Source organism: Varanus komodoensis, unplaced genomic scaffold (genome assembly GCF_004798865.1).
Source record: "Varanus komodoensis strain SLA01 unplaced genomic scaffold, ASM479886v1 scaffold50, whole genome shotgun sequence".
Taxonomy (NCBI): Eukaryota; Metazoa; Chordata; class Lepidosauria; order Squamata; family Varanidae; genus Varanus; species Varanus komodoensis.
In genome coordinates, this window is record NW_025336088.1 from 1,131,462 (window position 1) to 1,147,640 (window position 16,179).

At 43.6% G+C, this 16,179-nt stretch overlaps 1 protein-coding gene across 5 annotated transcripts; it reads left to right on the plus strand.

Annotated features, from left to right (window-relative positions):
• The first annotated feature begins 5,540 nt into the window (after positions 1 to 5,540).
• Positions 5,541 to 15,831, plus strand: LOC123031790 (tRNA N(3)-methylcytidine methyltransferase METTL2-like). 5 transcript variants are annotated; one of them, XR_006416390.1, is made up of 10 exons: positions 5,541 to 5,648; positions 6,599 to 6,690; positions 7,848 to 8,200; positions 9,008 to 9,057; positions 9,976 to 10,036; positions 10,828 to 10,967; positions 11,234 to 11,340; positions 12,194 to 12,259; positions 14,597 to 14,860; positions 15,471 to 15,606. XR_006416390.1 is itself a non-coding variant. In XM_044447112.1 (9 exons), the coding sequence occupies exons 1-9, from the start codon at positions 5,557 to 5,559 to the stop codon at positions 15,665 to 15,667; spliced, it is 1,158 nt and encodes a 385-aa protein (XP_044303047.1). In that variant the 5' UTR covers positions 5,541 to 5,556; the 3' UTR covers positions 15,668 to 15,831. The 5 variants fall into 5 exon arrangements, 3 of the variants coding, with proteins under 3 accessions (XP_044303047.1, XP_044303048.1, XP_044303045.1); XR_006416389.1 differs by having other exon boundaries at positions 14,597 to 14,946; positions 15,471 to 15,578; XM_044447112.1 differs by lacking the exon at positions 14,597 to 14,860 and having other exon boundaries at positions 15,471 to 15,831.
• The last annotated feature ends 348 nt before the right edge of the window (positions 15,832 to 16,179 follow it).

A 16,179-nucleotide genomic window follows, 5' to 3' on the forward strand; every position in this document is an offset into this window, starting at 1 on the left:
TTTTTATAACACAGAGGGCTCAATCTCTTCAACATCCGGCATGTGTGCTTTTTTAGTGGAGCTGGAAGCAATCTCAAAGCCAATCTAATCTATCCCACAGTTAATACAGGAAATCCGTGACTACAGCACAGCTGATTCATGGCCATCCAGCCCCCACTTAAAAAGTACATTCTGATAATCCAGTAATCCAAAGGGAGATGAAACCAACTGTGGAATAGCAGGAAGTACTATTCACTGTCATTTGTTAGGCATGTCATGAGTGGCGCCAGCTGGAGCTGGGGGTCAGACTATATGGCCCAGGAGGCCCCTCCTGATTTGCTCTGATTCTGTTTCTGTGTTTGCACTTTTATTGTAGAAGGGGATAGACAGACCTTTTCAGTGTTGTAGTGGAGACGGAGCTCACAGGGACATAGTCCTGGTACTATTCTGTTAGGAGGGATGCTAATATCATTGGCCACCCTACTGAGACCTCCCTGTTCCCTATGGAGGGGAACAGTTAGCTAGAGGAAAGTTAATTTTGCCAGCAACAATATATTGCCCTCCTTTGTAATGCAAAGGTGTTTGGGGTGGCTTAGTCTTGAGTGGGCACCTGCCTAAAGGGTGAACTGTGGAGCAGGACCCTTTGTGGGACAGACTCCCCATTGCCAGCTGGACACACCTCCACCTCTGCAGCCCCAGCTGCTGCTTCCATGCCACGAGCCACAGCCATACCACCAACTCTAAGCCACACCTTGAAAATCAACTGAGCAAAGAAGTTTGTGCAAAAGGCAAAAGCCACCAAGAAGATGGACGTATCAAAGACAACAGTCTGCAGTAAGCATGCCAAGACCAAACACCAAGGGAAGATGCCCTTGCTGGCACCTTGCACTTCCCAACTTCAAGCCACAGCCCAAGCCCAAGCCTCAACTCCCACTGGTACTGAGACTGCCTGGCAACACCTTGGTACTGACACTCCAGGGTGCACCAGCTACCTGCCTCTCAGTGGGAGAGATACAGGAGGCTTCGGCCCTGATACCAAAGCATGAATCTTCTATCACCCTGGAACCAAGACATGTCAGAGCACCATTGCCAATTCTATGTGAGGCAATGTCCAGCTGCTGCAGATACTGGTCCTGCTTGCCACTGTCCAACTGGGTTCGAAGGGCTGACTGGCTGCTACCTCCCTGATGCAGGAAGGAATGCTTACAAGACTCTTACTGAGACCACCAAGCCTCCCACAACTCCAGATACCAGGAACAGCCTTACCTGAGCCCGGCACATGCCAACCAATACCAGGCATGCAAGGAGACACCCAGAGCATCACACTCTCTGGGACGAAGGCCTGCCAATTCCAGGCCCATGCAGGACACCCAATCTACATATGCACCACCACTGGACATCTGCCAGGACCCTACTAACTGCATTCTCATCACACCATGGTGGCCCAGACAGGCCTGGTTCTTCAACCTCCTGCAGCTATCTGGCAAAACCTTCCTCCACCTCCCTCTCAGGCCTGACGTCATCTCTTAAGGATCAACACTCTGACTCACTGCTTGGAGAATTGAGGCCTGGCCACCAGCATAGCTGACTTGCATGAGGACCTCTGGCCTATCCTGAAAGCAACCCTAAAACCAGCCATGAGATGCTCCTACCACACAAAGTAACAAACCCGCATCAACTCTGCTGCACAAGAAGTCGAGCCCATCAACTGCCTAATACAGCAGCAGCTCTTATTCTTGAACGCCTTCTTCCAACACAGCCTCAAGACAGCCTCCATCCACATCTAGCCAGCAGCAACCTCTTCTGTTCACATTCTGGTACATGGACCTTCCACTTTTCCAAACCCTCTCACCTGCTGGTTCTGCTGATCTCAAAAAGCTTGCTCCTCCAACCTGATGTTAGGAACGAAATTAAGTTCCAAGTAGTGACAACGCGGGAAGCAAAGCAGCAAGAAGTACCAGTTTAATACGTTCTTGCAAAAGCGGGCACCCACCTTACAGGTAGCACGCTGTTTTGACAAAAGACATTGCCTTTTATTCCCTTTTTCTGGTTTGCAGACCCTGCCTCTTTTCTCCCACTGGCTGGGTTACTAAGAAGTCACAATCTTCTCCATCCACCTCTACCATACTACTCCTTGGTATGTTCCCCCTCCCGCTTATAAATCCCATGTTCATGCTAATAAGCCCATTACCTATGAGAGGTGTGTCAGTTATTCATAAACCGATTAAGTGTGCGCACTACTTACTATAAGTTCAATAGGTCATCTTGACCTTGCAATGGTCTTGCTTGGTGACCACTTATCTCCTAAAACTTCTGGGAGGACGAGATAGGAAGAACAAACCTTCTTCCAAGCTCATTATCTCCTCCCTTCCACAGAATGGCCAGCTGTAAAAGGCAATCAATTACCTACTATCTTCTGCAAAGTAACAAGTTGACCAATCCCCTCAACCCCACTCCTCGTGTTCTTCAGAACTTTGATGTAAGAAGCACTATTCTACCATTTCTCTTGTGTTCAAACTCAGCCATACCATATACTATTAGCCCACCTTTAATTGTTTACATCAGTAACCAATTTAAACCTATTTTTTTCTACATCCTATTTACAAATCTCTTTATACAGCTCCTTACTCTGGCCTTTGGCCTTATAAGGGTCTTTTGCTCTGGTTTTTAGCAATCCAGCATTCTTCTGCTTAGTAACAGTAATTTTCCTTCTCTCACACTGACACCCAACACCAGCTTGGAGTCTGTTAGGGTCTCAATAGGGCCTCAATCAGGATTTTAATCTCTCTAATGAAATCCTAAGGCCAAATGCATACCTACTGACAGTCATAAGCGCTGTAGCTTTATACCTCTCCTTATACCCTTGATCAATATGAAGTTAGTCAGTTTCCATAGTCAATCACTGTCAATAGGATAATTCCTCAGTTTGAAACCCCTTGTGAAATGAAACTTCTTGTTAGTAGCAAATAGATTTCTTGACAGATTGTGCCAGGCCAAACTTTACACATTGACCAGCCTGTGTGATGCTAGACTTAAAGGGCACTTTTTGTGTCACTGACACCAGCTTAAGAAATGGCAGGATCTGTTGGTGAAAAATGTGAAGGAAGTTCATGAAAAGGGACAACTGTGTTAAGATCACTCTTTCCTTTCCGCTGGAAGAGAAAAATATCCAAAGCATGCAGAGAGTTCTTTTTAAAACTTTATTGCAATGAAGGAAACAGAAAAAAATGGTTTCCTTCTCATTTTCCTGTTCACCTGAGCACATGTTCACATCCCCTTTTTATACCCTGCCCCCAGCCGCTTCTCCCTCCTCCTCTCCCCTCATTGGCTGGGGTACCGGGAGTTTACACTCTTTCCGCCCGCCTACTCTGCGCTGTTCCAATACCGGCCCTTCTTCCCAATCCAGCCCCTGCCTCCAGTGAACTACAATAGGCTCATTTTGTTCTGCCAAGCTTGTCAATAAACAATCAGGAAGTACTTGGACCTCCTGCCCACATGTCTGTTTTCCCACACTTTGTGCTACCTGATCTTAGCTCCTCCCCTCCGTTAGGCCAAGTAATTTTGTAACCTTTTAAATCTTGCTACTCACTTGTTTCAAATCATCCTTTCACACCTATCAACTGGTAACCCACACCACACACAAGACTGACATGAATAACTAAGACACAACTGAAGGAAGAAAAGCAAGAACTGGATCCCCCCCTCCCCACCACCACCCAAAAAAAGGCATGGTGGAGAAAACTGCCTACTATAGTTCTTCACAAGAATACCTGCACATTTCTTTATCTTTTACACACACACAGGGACGGGGGTGGGGGTGAGAAATGCTAGGGTGTGCATAAACGACAAGACAAGGAAGTTTAAATTAATGATCAGGGAATAAATACACATGATAATCAAACATACTCATTTCCTGCCCATAAATTCCTATTTACAAATGGGGTGTCCTTAAGAGACAGGTCATACTCTCATGCACAAGCCTTAGGTGGTTTCCTCACACAGCTGACTTGGGACATCATAAAAAAACAGCAAATTATTATTTAATTTATTAATAAATTTTAATTTGTCTACAATATTTAATGAACCCTCTTTGTCTAGGCAGATTCTGGTCAGGTGAACAATTAAAAAGCTAAAGCAGATTGAAAAAAAACAACAACCCAATACTGTATATTAAAAGAATAGTAAGTTTAAAATTGTCTGGTCAGCAGGACTTCTTAGAACAATGCGTTCAATGGCTGCTGAATGCAGCATGTATGATGTCAGTGTTAGGATTTCCAGAAATTAGAACCCCAGAATAGAAACTGAAAGCATTTGAAATAAAGGGGAGAGCCACCTTTTTCTGCAAAGAACGGTCCAATTGTTGCAGTGCAGTCCTACTCATTAGTACACATACTTATCTGGGAATGTCTCATTGAATTTAATGGAGCTTCTCAAAAATATTGCACACAAATCTTACTGGATTGCATAGTGTGGGATCCCACAACTCAGACCACCTATGCACGTGTTCGCTGTGATCTTTGGTCACATGGTTTAACTCCTTCACTCAAGGAATTCAGAGATAACAGCAGACTGACACATCTCGCTGCATAGACCGGGAATTCCCGGATTGACGCCTGGAGAAGCCATTTTGACATCCCCCCCCCCCCCCCCGAGCGGAAGGAAAAGAGACACCTGAAGACCAATGGAGAAATCAAGATTTGGCTGTTGTGATCGGGCACCAGCACGTCCGCTCAGCCGCGTTCATGCTTTTTCCAACTCAGCGTCTCTGTAGTATCTCTGTCGATATATAGGCTTGAAAACTTTTAAAACATCATCTGACCAAAGCAGATGCATTATTTATTCCCATTCTGAAGGCTATGGGAACTTTCCCCGAGTTTGCACAGTAAAGCATCAGGGTAGGAGTTTTTGCAAGCTGTGGCAGTCTAATTTAGTTTAATAGACGCTGGGGGTCAGGCTACTATGGAGCAACCCTGGAATGTAGTCCACTGCTAATATGCAGGCTATCGTTTGATATTTGCAGCTAAAAATCCTCAGACAGAACACCCCTCAGATTGCGGCAAAGGTCCGTTTAAGTCAATTGCTCCCTCAACGCTCCCCCTCAATCACAGGCAGAGGACAGCTGCATGCAGAAGCCTTGCGTTTGCAAGAAAACTTGAATGCAGAAATGTGGCATTTTAAAATGCTTAAATCCTTTGAAAATATAACAACCCGTATCGTGTGAAATATCTGCCTTTTCCGCTACTTCTGAAACTACTCCTTCCCCCACCCCCTTGCTATACAATTCGATGTATTACTCCATCAATTTTTATGGGCAGCTCTTTCGTCTTCCTCACTGGGAGAAAAGACCGCTACCGAAACCGGAGCCTCTATTTTTTGACAGCATGATGGGAGAACAGACCCGCCCTGCTCTCTCACTCGTCCGCAGGGAGCGCGCTTGGCGGGCCCTTCTGCTGCGCACGCGCGTGCCCTCTTTCAGGGAGCCTGTCAGAAGCTTCCGCGGCTGCCGGAAGAGGGGTTACGTCAGCGCTTCCGTGACCTCTCCTTCCGGGTCCGGTTGGTCCCGCCTCCTGGTTTTCCATGGCGGCGCTCAGCGACCAGGGAAAGAAAAGGAAACCGTTCGGGACACGCTTTCTCACCGACCCGACTCGCCTTTTCCAGCACAACGCCTGGTAAGGGAAAGGACGGGATTGTGGTGCGCCTTCTCCTAACAATCGTGCCCCGGGTCTTCTGCATTCCCTTTCCAGCCCGTTTCGGCTGCTCCGCAGTTTGATCCAGCCAGAGCAAACAGGCCCGTTCCCTTTCGTTCTCCACCAAACCCTGTTCTTCAAGTGGACCCCTGACTTCGAACGAATTAAGTCAGTACCATCAAATTAAGAAGGTGGCCTCCTGCCCCATGGAGTTTGCTGGCTAAAATTTGACAAAAGGGGAGTTGAATTCATTCATTTATTATTGCATTTATATACCACCCCAATAGCCTAGAGGGCTCTCTGGGTGGTTTACAAACATTAAAACCCCACCAATCCTGAACAAATTAGGTGTACCCGTGAAGTCGCGGTTCAGCGTTCTGCTTCAGTCTTTCGCGGGATTTTTCGCCGAGCGAATCCAAGCCGATCTCCTTGCGAGTAAGCCGGCACCTCTCCATGCGGCTGCTTACTCGCAAAGAGATCGTTTTCTCCGAGTTTGGACTCGCTCGGAGAAAACGATCTCTGCTTCGTCTGGGTGATGAGGACGACTAAGGGCTTCCATCTAATGCTTCATGGAAGAGGTGGTGTATGAAGAGCATCTTGGAGGAAGGAAACACATGGGCATATGGAGACATCTTTTCATTAAGTGAGTTTAGTTTTAGCCACAATGCTACTTTGATTCACATTGTTGAACTGTTTGCTTTTGGTTCTACCTCTTGCTCTTCAATTGAGAAACTGCTACTTTTCTTTCCCTACCACATGCCCAAAGCCTGTGTGTTTTCATTTTAATTTTCCTAAAACAACACGGTTTGCTTGGGTATGATTATATAAGAGCAGTTTGTTTTTGGTACCTGTGTGCAAAACTGGCTCTGAACAAGTGGCTGTTGATATGTAGGATTCCCTAATCTTGATTAATATTGCTTCCCTTCTTGCAGGGATAATGTGGAGTGGACTGAAGAGCAGGAAGCTGCTGCAGAAGCAAAGGTCCAAGAGAACAGTATACAGTTGATACCGCAAGATCAGCGAGGTATTCCAAGGTGTTCCAGTGTGCAACCTAGGCCCATCTCTCCTATCAGTGATAGCATTTGGGCCTCAGTCCAGAGAAAATTAGTTTTGATTTAGCCTCAGTGAAATGAAGCAAATTAGTGCCTGTCTTTCCTGGCTCCTACTCACAGTTTAGCCATTGCTCATATATATGAATTTGTATTAGGAACACAGAGTGCATGCTCCTGTTCTGATTCATGTTCTTTGATATCTGAGTTAGTTATGATGTGATAATCAGTTTAAAGATGCATAATAATAGTCTTCATACATGGTGTACCATCCCAGAACTTGCAGATAGATCTTTTGAAAGCACTCCTGCACTGGGAAAAAAATTAACCTAACGTTTCCATTGGCATGTTAGCTTTCAAGTATGAAATCCAGGTGATTCCCCTGGGTAAGGGCAGGCAATGATTTCCTGTGAAGAGTTGAAGGGATAGTAAATAAGAAATTTTAACTTTCCCTCCTTCAGTCATCAGATTTCTGGCAATAAGTTTCTGACAACCCCAGGAAACTGAGACTAAGCCTAATACACAGATGTTAGCTAAGTGCTTTTGTAGAGCCACCTGTATGTTCCAAACTTGTGATGATGGTAGCCTCATTTGTTTGCTGTGTTCATGCATAAAATGTGAAGAAGCTGATCTTAAAATCAAAAAAGATGCAAGGCTAAGGAGTGTTGAACCTTCCCTGGTGTCTCTGTTGCCCAAACATCTATATCCTCCAGTTTAGCTCTGGTATCAGAGGTGAGCTAATCAGAAAGTGAAGTACCTGGAATGATGCATTTACTTGAACTCCCTGGAAAGTAAAGAATTTGTCTCTCCACACCCACACACTTCTTGCAATGTTAAAATCAGACCTGTATCCTGTTTATATGTAAGTCAGGCTAGCACACAATGGAGGAGGTAATTTCAAACAGGATGTTGCCAAAAGAGGAAAGATTCAGAGCAGGGGCAGGACAAGAAGTCAAATAGGAATAGGTAACCATTTGCAGGGGCAGCATATTCAGTTAAGAAAGCCATGAGTTCTAAGTTTAAGTTATACTGTTCTAACTGCTACATTCTATTTGTGGCTGATGAGACCACTCTCTTGCAAAGACGTTGGAGCTGACTTTAGTTCACTTGTATGCCATCACCATCTTTCCAGATGCTTATGAGAAAAATGCCAACAAGTACTGGAACGACTTCTACAAAACCCACGAAAATGGTTTTTTCAAAGACCGACACTGGCTTTTCACTGAATTTCCTGAACTGGCTTCAAAACAGTGTGACAGTCAGGTTGGCATACTTGTCCCTGAGGATGCTGTAGGAAACACCAAAAACTCAGGACTTCATTCGGTGGAGACTGGGGTGTCAGAGCATGTGGACTCTGGAACAAACAGCTGTAACAGCATTCACCAGTTGCATATATCAGATGAAATGGCATTACAGAAGCTGGAGGAACAAAAGCTAAGAGATGGTGACTTCCCAGGCTCATCTGCTACCTACCGAATACTAGAGGTACAGCACGGTAAATCAGAACCTAAGGACCACCATGCAGTGGCCAACCAGATGTCTCCAGGGACATTTACAGGCACAGTGTGATGGTGAAGTTCATCCTGTGTTACTTTGCACCTGATAGTTATTGGAAAGATACTAATTGTGAACATAAATGTTGTGCATCTGTGCTTTCATGGTTAGTAACCTCCAGTGGAGCTAATGACCATACAATGCTTCTTTGAATCTAATTATGTTAGACAGTATACATTTCCTAAACATGCATCATATCAAGCAAAGTTTCTCCTCATGTGTCATGTTGCCTTTCAGTTAGATACACTGATGAATATTGCATTTTGAGATGTGATCATTTCAATATGAGCAAAGAAAAGCTACAGGATTTGCAAACTGGCTGCCACTGGGCCAAACATAGTCTCTGGGGGATACTGTGTGATTGCCACCGCCTCCCTGAAAAGGCAGCTAGCATGCACAGAAAGAGCACTGAGTTCCCATGGAACTTGAGAGTGCTGTGGGCCCCTTGTCTGCCACATTTGTCTTTTTTTAGGGCTGCCATCTTATAAAAAGCTAGTTGCTGACTAAGAAGATGATATATTTGGTCTGGCAATAAAGGGGGACTTAAAAGGAGATTCTATTTGTAGGAAGCTGTTGTGAAACAAGCATATACAATATGAATTCTTTCAAGGGGGTAACCATATTAGTTTAACAAAATGAGCAAAAAGTCTTTTGGGCACTTAAAATAAACACATCTGTTATGAGAATTTCTTATTTTCTTAGCTGCGAATATTAACTGCTTGTTTGCTTTGTTGACAGGTGGGGTGTGGTGCAGGAAACACAGTTTTCCCCATTCTCCAGACTAACAAGTAAGACGGATTGCAATTGTGAGTTTACAAATAAATAACATGGATTTTGTTTGCTTTTCGCTTTTGTTTGGTGTGAGAAATAGATTGTAAGCCTATATATGTTTGCTCAGAAGTCCCATTAAACTTAATGCGGCTTATTCCTAGGTAAACATGTATAGGATTGCAGCCTTGGTATCAAGTATGGTCCTGATTTATGTTGCTTACAGTGGGAGTCCAGTAAACTGAACTTATCTGAATCTTCCACCATGGCAAAAATGTTCTGCCTATATCTCAGTCTATTCCCCATTTTGCATGGGCAGACATTTGGAAATCACTAAGATGCATGGTGAAGTGGTACAGTCCTGTGCCAGCTGATTTTCTTTTCCTGAAATATTGGTATTTTTAAAAATGCATAGTTTTTACTTGTCCTTATTACAGCTCTGTGAATTAAGGTGAGCACAAGCTATGGGAACTACTCAAGGGACAGCTGTGAGCTTCCACCATAATCAATTGTATTTCCCAATTTATACTTGCAACAACCAGTAGACTCCAAAGAGTCTCTGCTGTGTTTCTGGTCACCAGATTTTATGACTGTTTGATTTCAGTTCTGCCTGATTTGCCTCTGCTGCCATCCAGTCAAGGGGACAGTATCTGGAAATCAAAAGTTGTTATTCCTGCTTGAAGTGTGATTTGTTGCTGTGAAGTCGCAGCTTGTCTTGTCATCATCCAGTTCTGTTACCATTTTTACACGTGGCCTTTCTCTCTTTGTTATCCTGCTTGCTCTTAAAATTCTGCTATAGCTATTTATCATTCTAAATTGGTTGATAGCTGATGGTACTGTGTGAACACAATACTGGCCTAACTGGACTCTTGGCTTGATCCAGCATGACTTCTCCGTTGTTCTTGGGTCCCTTACCATTCTTCTCTGGTTCATTTCAGTGATCCAGGCTTATTTGTATATTGCTGTGACTTCTCAACTACAGCAATAGAGCTTGTCCAGGTAAGAAACCCAAACCATTCAGAGGCTGTCTAAGCTTCTTGGCTAGAAAATGTAAAATACCATTGTGTCCTTGAAAGTATGAAGCACTTAACACATTTCTGTTGCCAATGTCAAGAGGTGTGAAATTCTACCCTAACATCCCACTGCCACCATAAAAACTTAGTACAGAACTTTGGCTTTACAACTGGAGTGGTGAAACCATTGGCTAAAATTGAGTCTAAAGCATTGGTCCACACAATAGATAATTATGAAGTAAGCCATCAGTCATGCAAAGGAGGAAAATTTACTTACTTCCTAGAGGCTCCTCCCCTCTGTCTGTCTTCTCTGTAGGTCCTGCCAGGTAGGAGTCTGGACTTGTGGCCCATCATGAGCTTGGCATTGGCAGCATCCAATGCTGAGCATTGGCCCTCTAATGAGAGGGGATGAATTTCCTGCCTCAGGTGCAATATGAAAACAAAAGCAATAGGCAATGTTTCCCTTCACTTAAGGTCACTATACATGTGGGCTTTCTGCAGTTTCTTACATAGAATTGATTTCTGTGAGGCAATTGATTTCTGTGAGGCATCCCTTATTTTAAGCAGAAGTATTCCTAGTGCTCTGCTGCAGAAATTTGGGTCAAGGTGGGTCCAATGAGCGATAGTTTTGGACATAGATCAAACCACTATTCAGCCATGAAGCTGACTGGGGGAGATTGGCAAGTATCAATCTCTTTGGCTTAATCCAGTCCACAGGATTGTGGTGAGGGTGAAATAAAAAACTACTGTAAGAAGGATAATTGTGTGAACCTGCAGGCTCATCCAGAATATGATACATCTCGCTGCTTTGCCTTCGTTCATGACCTGTGTGAGACTCAGATGCCGTTTCCAATACCGGATGAGACTCTTGATGTGGTGGTTCTCATCTTTGTCCTTTCAGCCATTCTTCCGGAAAAGTATGTAACCTTTAGTTGGGTGTGTTTGCCTAACATAGACAGCAGTGTGCCCAGGGAGATAGAGACTGATGCAAAATTGCATTTTCATGACAGACAAGGAACGACAGCAGATCAAGAGGATTTGTGAAAGCAAGGGCTGTCTATTATGAAAGTGGGCAGTAGAAATGATTGTGAGCCATATTTTTTCTTGGCTTCATCTAGTTATACTGAGCTACTGGCATACCTCAATAGCTGCTGTTTGTTTTCTTTCTCAATCTTTTCCTCAGAATGCAGGGTATTATCATCAGACTTAGCCAGCTTTTAAAGCCTGGTGGAATTATTTTGTTACGAGATTATGGACGTTATGATCTAGCCCAGCTCCGCTTTAAGCAAGGTATGGTAGGGATGGGGCGATGACGCACTTCCTCTGCATTTCAGTTATTTTTCTTGCAAGAAGCTTCTAGCCTTCAACTGGGAAATTGGACACCAAGAGAGATTTTAGAAGGCACTGGAGTGAAGGGTCTCTGTCTCCTCTGTGACCAAAAGGACAAAAGCTGCTGAATGTATGTATGTGTGCATATGGAAGTGAATGATACAAAATGTTTTTCTGCATCTTTTGGGGCCATGCAAAGGACTTGTTTTTATATGGGATAAACACCAGTATTGATTTTTTGCCCAAGCAGTGGAAGGAGGAGATAACCAGGTCAGATTGTTTTCAGATATTTTGTGAGGAGTACATTTTAGTACAATAGAAAGTGCACAACTGAGTTCCAGATGGTGACAAGGAACAAGAAAACAAATACTATTGGAGGGTTGTTTAATAGCATGTTGTATGCAACTTGCTTCTGTATGTCACGGAAAGAAAAAGGGAGATAAAGATGACTGAAAAGGAGACAGTGGAAAAACCTGTATTTTCCGGTTCAGTTGGAAGAAAGGAAGTGCTTGTGGGGCAGTGGAATAGGGGAGTAAACTGCTGGGTTTGTCAGATTACCTCAGCCAGAGAGACCAGCCTCTGCATATATTCTGCCAAGTTTCTTGACCTGTTTCAAGCTTGGAAACACTTGAGCACTTGCTGAATTGCACCCCATCCTCCCCAGCTGCATGCCTATTAACGAAAGGAAAACACGCAAACCCATCTTGTTGCAGCCTTATGACTGTGAATTGGTGATCAATACCACTCCCTTTTGGGAGAAGCAGCCGTTTGAAGAAGCTGAACAGTACTCAGAATTCTCATTCCTCTCTTCCAGGTCAGTGTTTGGCTGATAACTTCTATGTGAGAGGAGATGGCACCAGAGTTTATTTCTTTACACAAGGTAATGGATTTCCAGCTCCAACCACAGGCTGTCGAGGCTTAGATTCTGCTTGCCAACAAGAGGCAACTGTTTGGAAAACTGAAACTTCTTGGAACAGAGGAAGTTACCTCATACCGAGTCAAACCATTGGTCCAGCTAGCCCAGGACTGTTGAAAATCACTGGCAGCGGCTGTAGCTCTCCAGGGATTCAGGCAGGGCTTTTCCAGGCTTACCTGGAGATGACCTGAGACCTTCTGTATGCACAGCAGATGCTCTGTGACTGAGCCAGGGACATAGGAGGGCAGTGGGTAGGAAGTGATACTTTATTAAAAGTGACTGTTGATTGCAGGGAAAAAACAGGTAGATAATCTGTTTCAAACCATTTCTGATATCGCTTTTATATACACGTGGAGCTGTGGTGTGCTTCCTCCTGCCATGAGAAATGCTATTTTTTGTCATTCAAGAAGAACAAAATCCTAAAGGCAGGATAACAAAAATATCCAAATCTCAGAAAGAAGATGGTAAGTAAGGAAGCACAAATATTTTAATTTGAGTTAGATGCAGGCAACCTTTTTGGGCTGTCGGCACATTTGTCAATTAAGGACCACCTGGGCACCTCCACAAAATATAGCTCACTTGAGTGGCATGGCCAAAAGGCTGAGTACAAGGAAAAAGTGGGATTTGAGTCCTAAAACACTAAACAGAACAAGAGAAACTTATTTCGGAGCAGTCCCAGCTGCCAGTTAGAAAATGTGATAAAGTGGGATGGGTAGGAATCTTCAGTAGGCATGAAGAAAGGTATCTGGGGGTACATTGGTATTGGTGAGCACTGTATTGCTTAGCCATGATTTAAATACTGGTTTACAGATTCAAATATTACAGTTGGAAAAACAATTTGGCTATTGGAAAACTGCTGCAGGCTGGCATGTTCCATGGCTTTGTAAACATAGTTTGCATCTATGCATACTTCGGTTACTGCTAACCATTGCTTTCCCCCAAACCAGTGCATGCACTTATTCTTTGTTTTTATTAACATTTTATGAGGGGATACACTCATAAAGGAGCCCTAGTTGTTTCTGTTTTGCTGTCTTGCTCTAAGATCTCGCATTTTACTTCACCATTGGCACACTGGTTGGGTTTGCACGACATGACAACCCATCGTGGGTGATAATCCAAAGTGGTTTGTCCTGTTGCATGAACCCAGAGCAATTCCTGCAGGGAGGCTTGCTTGAGAGCAACAAGCCACTCTGATAACCCATGGCTTTTTGCACTCATATTGAGTTGCCAAATAGCAAAACCCCCTTACTGCTCTTACCAGTCTTGCCTGGACACCCACCAGTGCCAGCTGCCCCCAGATGCCCAATCAACTCTTGGTGTTAGCTAGCCTGAGCTTGCTGTCCTCCCTTCTGGAGTTGTGAACTGTTTCAGCTTGCTGCAGCTTTTTTACACTTCCCCCTCTTCACTTTGGACATCATGAAGTCATGCTTGACAGATGGTTATTACAATTTGTTTTGATAATCCGTTCAGAGTCCCCAAATGGCACCTTGGTTGGGCTTTTTGGGGTTGCCAAGATAATTTTTAATTTGGGAGTGATCCCCTAATGTGTACAAGTATTTGCGCACATTATTTTAAAAGATTTTCCAGTCTTTTGCAAGTTCTGCAAGTTGCAGAAGTCTGAAAATGGGCAGCTTGGACAATCTCCAGGGAAGAACCTGCTGTCAGCATGCAGTAGGTGTGAACCAAGAAGTTCCCAGTAGTCTTTCCCACTTTCATTTGCTTTGACAGCTGTCAAAAAGTGAGCTGTCAAACCAAACACAAATGATCATTGCTTGTGAAAAGGGGATGGTAGGATTTACATCCCCTTTGTACCCTTCCTTTTCTATTTTAACTACACTGCCTTAAGAGTTCTCTTACTTTTCCATTTGTTCTTGAGATTCTAGGTGCTCAGGAACATGGAAAAGCCACTCCTTTTAAAGGAAGCTGTTAGTTTTGGCAATTCTCTGCTGAAATGCCAGTTCCTTTAATGGGGTGGGGTTTGGCAAAAATCCACCTTTTTTAATGAATATGTTCCTATAAACAATCCATTGAGATCCCTGTTGAAAAGCTTTTTTAAAAGAACCAGACTTTTAACAACTAAGGTTCAATTTAGATGCCAGGAAGTACTTCCTGACAGTTCGGACCCCGAGGGTGTGGAATGGGCTTCCATGGAAGGTGGTTAAAGCCCCATTGGTGAGGTTGTTCAAAGATAGGCTAGATATGCACATGGTGGGCATGTCATGAGCAGAGCTGGCTGAAGCCGGGGGTCAGACTAGATGGCCCGAGAGACCCCTTCTGACTTGCTCTGTTTCTTTGTCTTAGGACAGTTAACCGTCCTGACCTTGCCAAAGAAAGAAGATATTGCTGTAAAGGGAGTGTAAAGACTACTTGCAAATTTGGTTTGACTTGAGAGCTTGCTTTTTGACAGCTGTCAAAAACATCTTATGATGGAAGTGGGGAGAGGAAGACAAGTCAATCCTGCCATGGGGTTCCCTGGGATATCTGCAGGAGGACATAGGAGTGGGTGAACAACCCACTGATCATCTGTCAGACACAGAACAAGCAACCCAGTTTTATATTGCAAGAGTGAGTTGTCAAGTGGTGCAGCCTCACTGCTGTCTGGATGGTGTAAGGGTGATTGGGGTTGGAGAAGTGGAGGCCTGCAATAAAAGGTTAGACTAGAATGATTTCTAGTTTTTCTTTCCCTTCCAGAGAAAAGATGAATTTATCACAGCCAGAATTCAAATTGGAGCCAATTAGTCAGATCCTATTATAAGAATTTTGAACCAGTATCACTAATTGATAGTTTGTTCTCAGGTTTTCATTTGAAATGACTGGTTAGGGTGTGACCAGATTCTCTCAACCACCTTCATGTGAACCTGCCTGAAGATTCATTTAGCTACTGAGGTCCTGCTTCAGGTTCATCTCCATCAAAAATATGGCAGTTTTTGACAGAGCCTTTTCTGGGGTGGTGGCCAAGATTCGGAACAGTCTTTCAAGAGAGGTTTATCTCTTTGCTGCTTGTCTTATCTTAAGACTTTTTACCCTTGGAATCTTTTTATAAATGTTTATTTATCTAGAGCATTTTTGTTGGTTTTATTGATGTTCTTTGTCCTTACAATTATGTAGCGTACTGTCTTAATTATAAACTGTTTTATAAATACTGACAAACAAAATTGTTTCCTTTTTCTATTAGATGAATTGGATTTACTCTTCTCTACTGCTGGCCTGGAGAAAGTTCAGAATATTGTGGACCGTCGCCTCCAGGTGAATAGAGGAAAACAGATCACCATGTACAGGATCTGGATCCAGTGCAAATATCGCAAACCCATCAGGCCAAGAGGAATGAAGGAATCTCTAGTGGAGAGGCCACCACCTCACCATTGTGGCTGAACATAACGAGATCTGTCTTGGACAAGGAAGATTTTTCCCCAGGATTCAGGGGACATTATCATAGACTTGATACAGCAATAGGACTCTGCTGGAAGCACTGGCTTCAACTTTCACGTGCAGTGAATATTTTAATTTTTTTAAATAAAAAATTAAATTTTACTGGATGATCCCAGGTCCTGGTATTTTATGAGGAAGCACAACTTTGTCCTATCCACTTTTCCCATTTTGCTCCATTATGCATCTAAGCACAAGGGAATGAACAGATGAGGTAGCTCAGAGAAAGCTATGCAATGCTCCAAACTCTGGCCATTGTGTCTCATGTGCATAAAGCTAAAACTAAATTCCATATGTAGAAACTCCCTCATGTATTAAACCATGATTTATTTTAAATAAATTTATATTACATATGATTCCAGCCACTTGACAGAAGATTGTATGGCCATCTCTAATGTGTTATCTGTGCAAAAGGAAGGCACAACTTCCAGCCATCCAGTACCCCTGAATAAGCACGG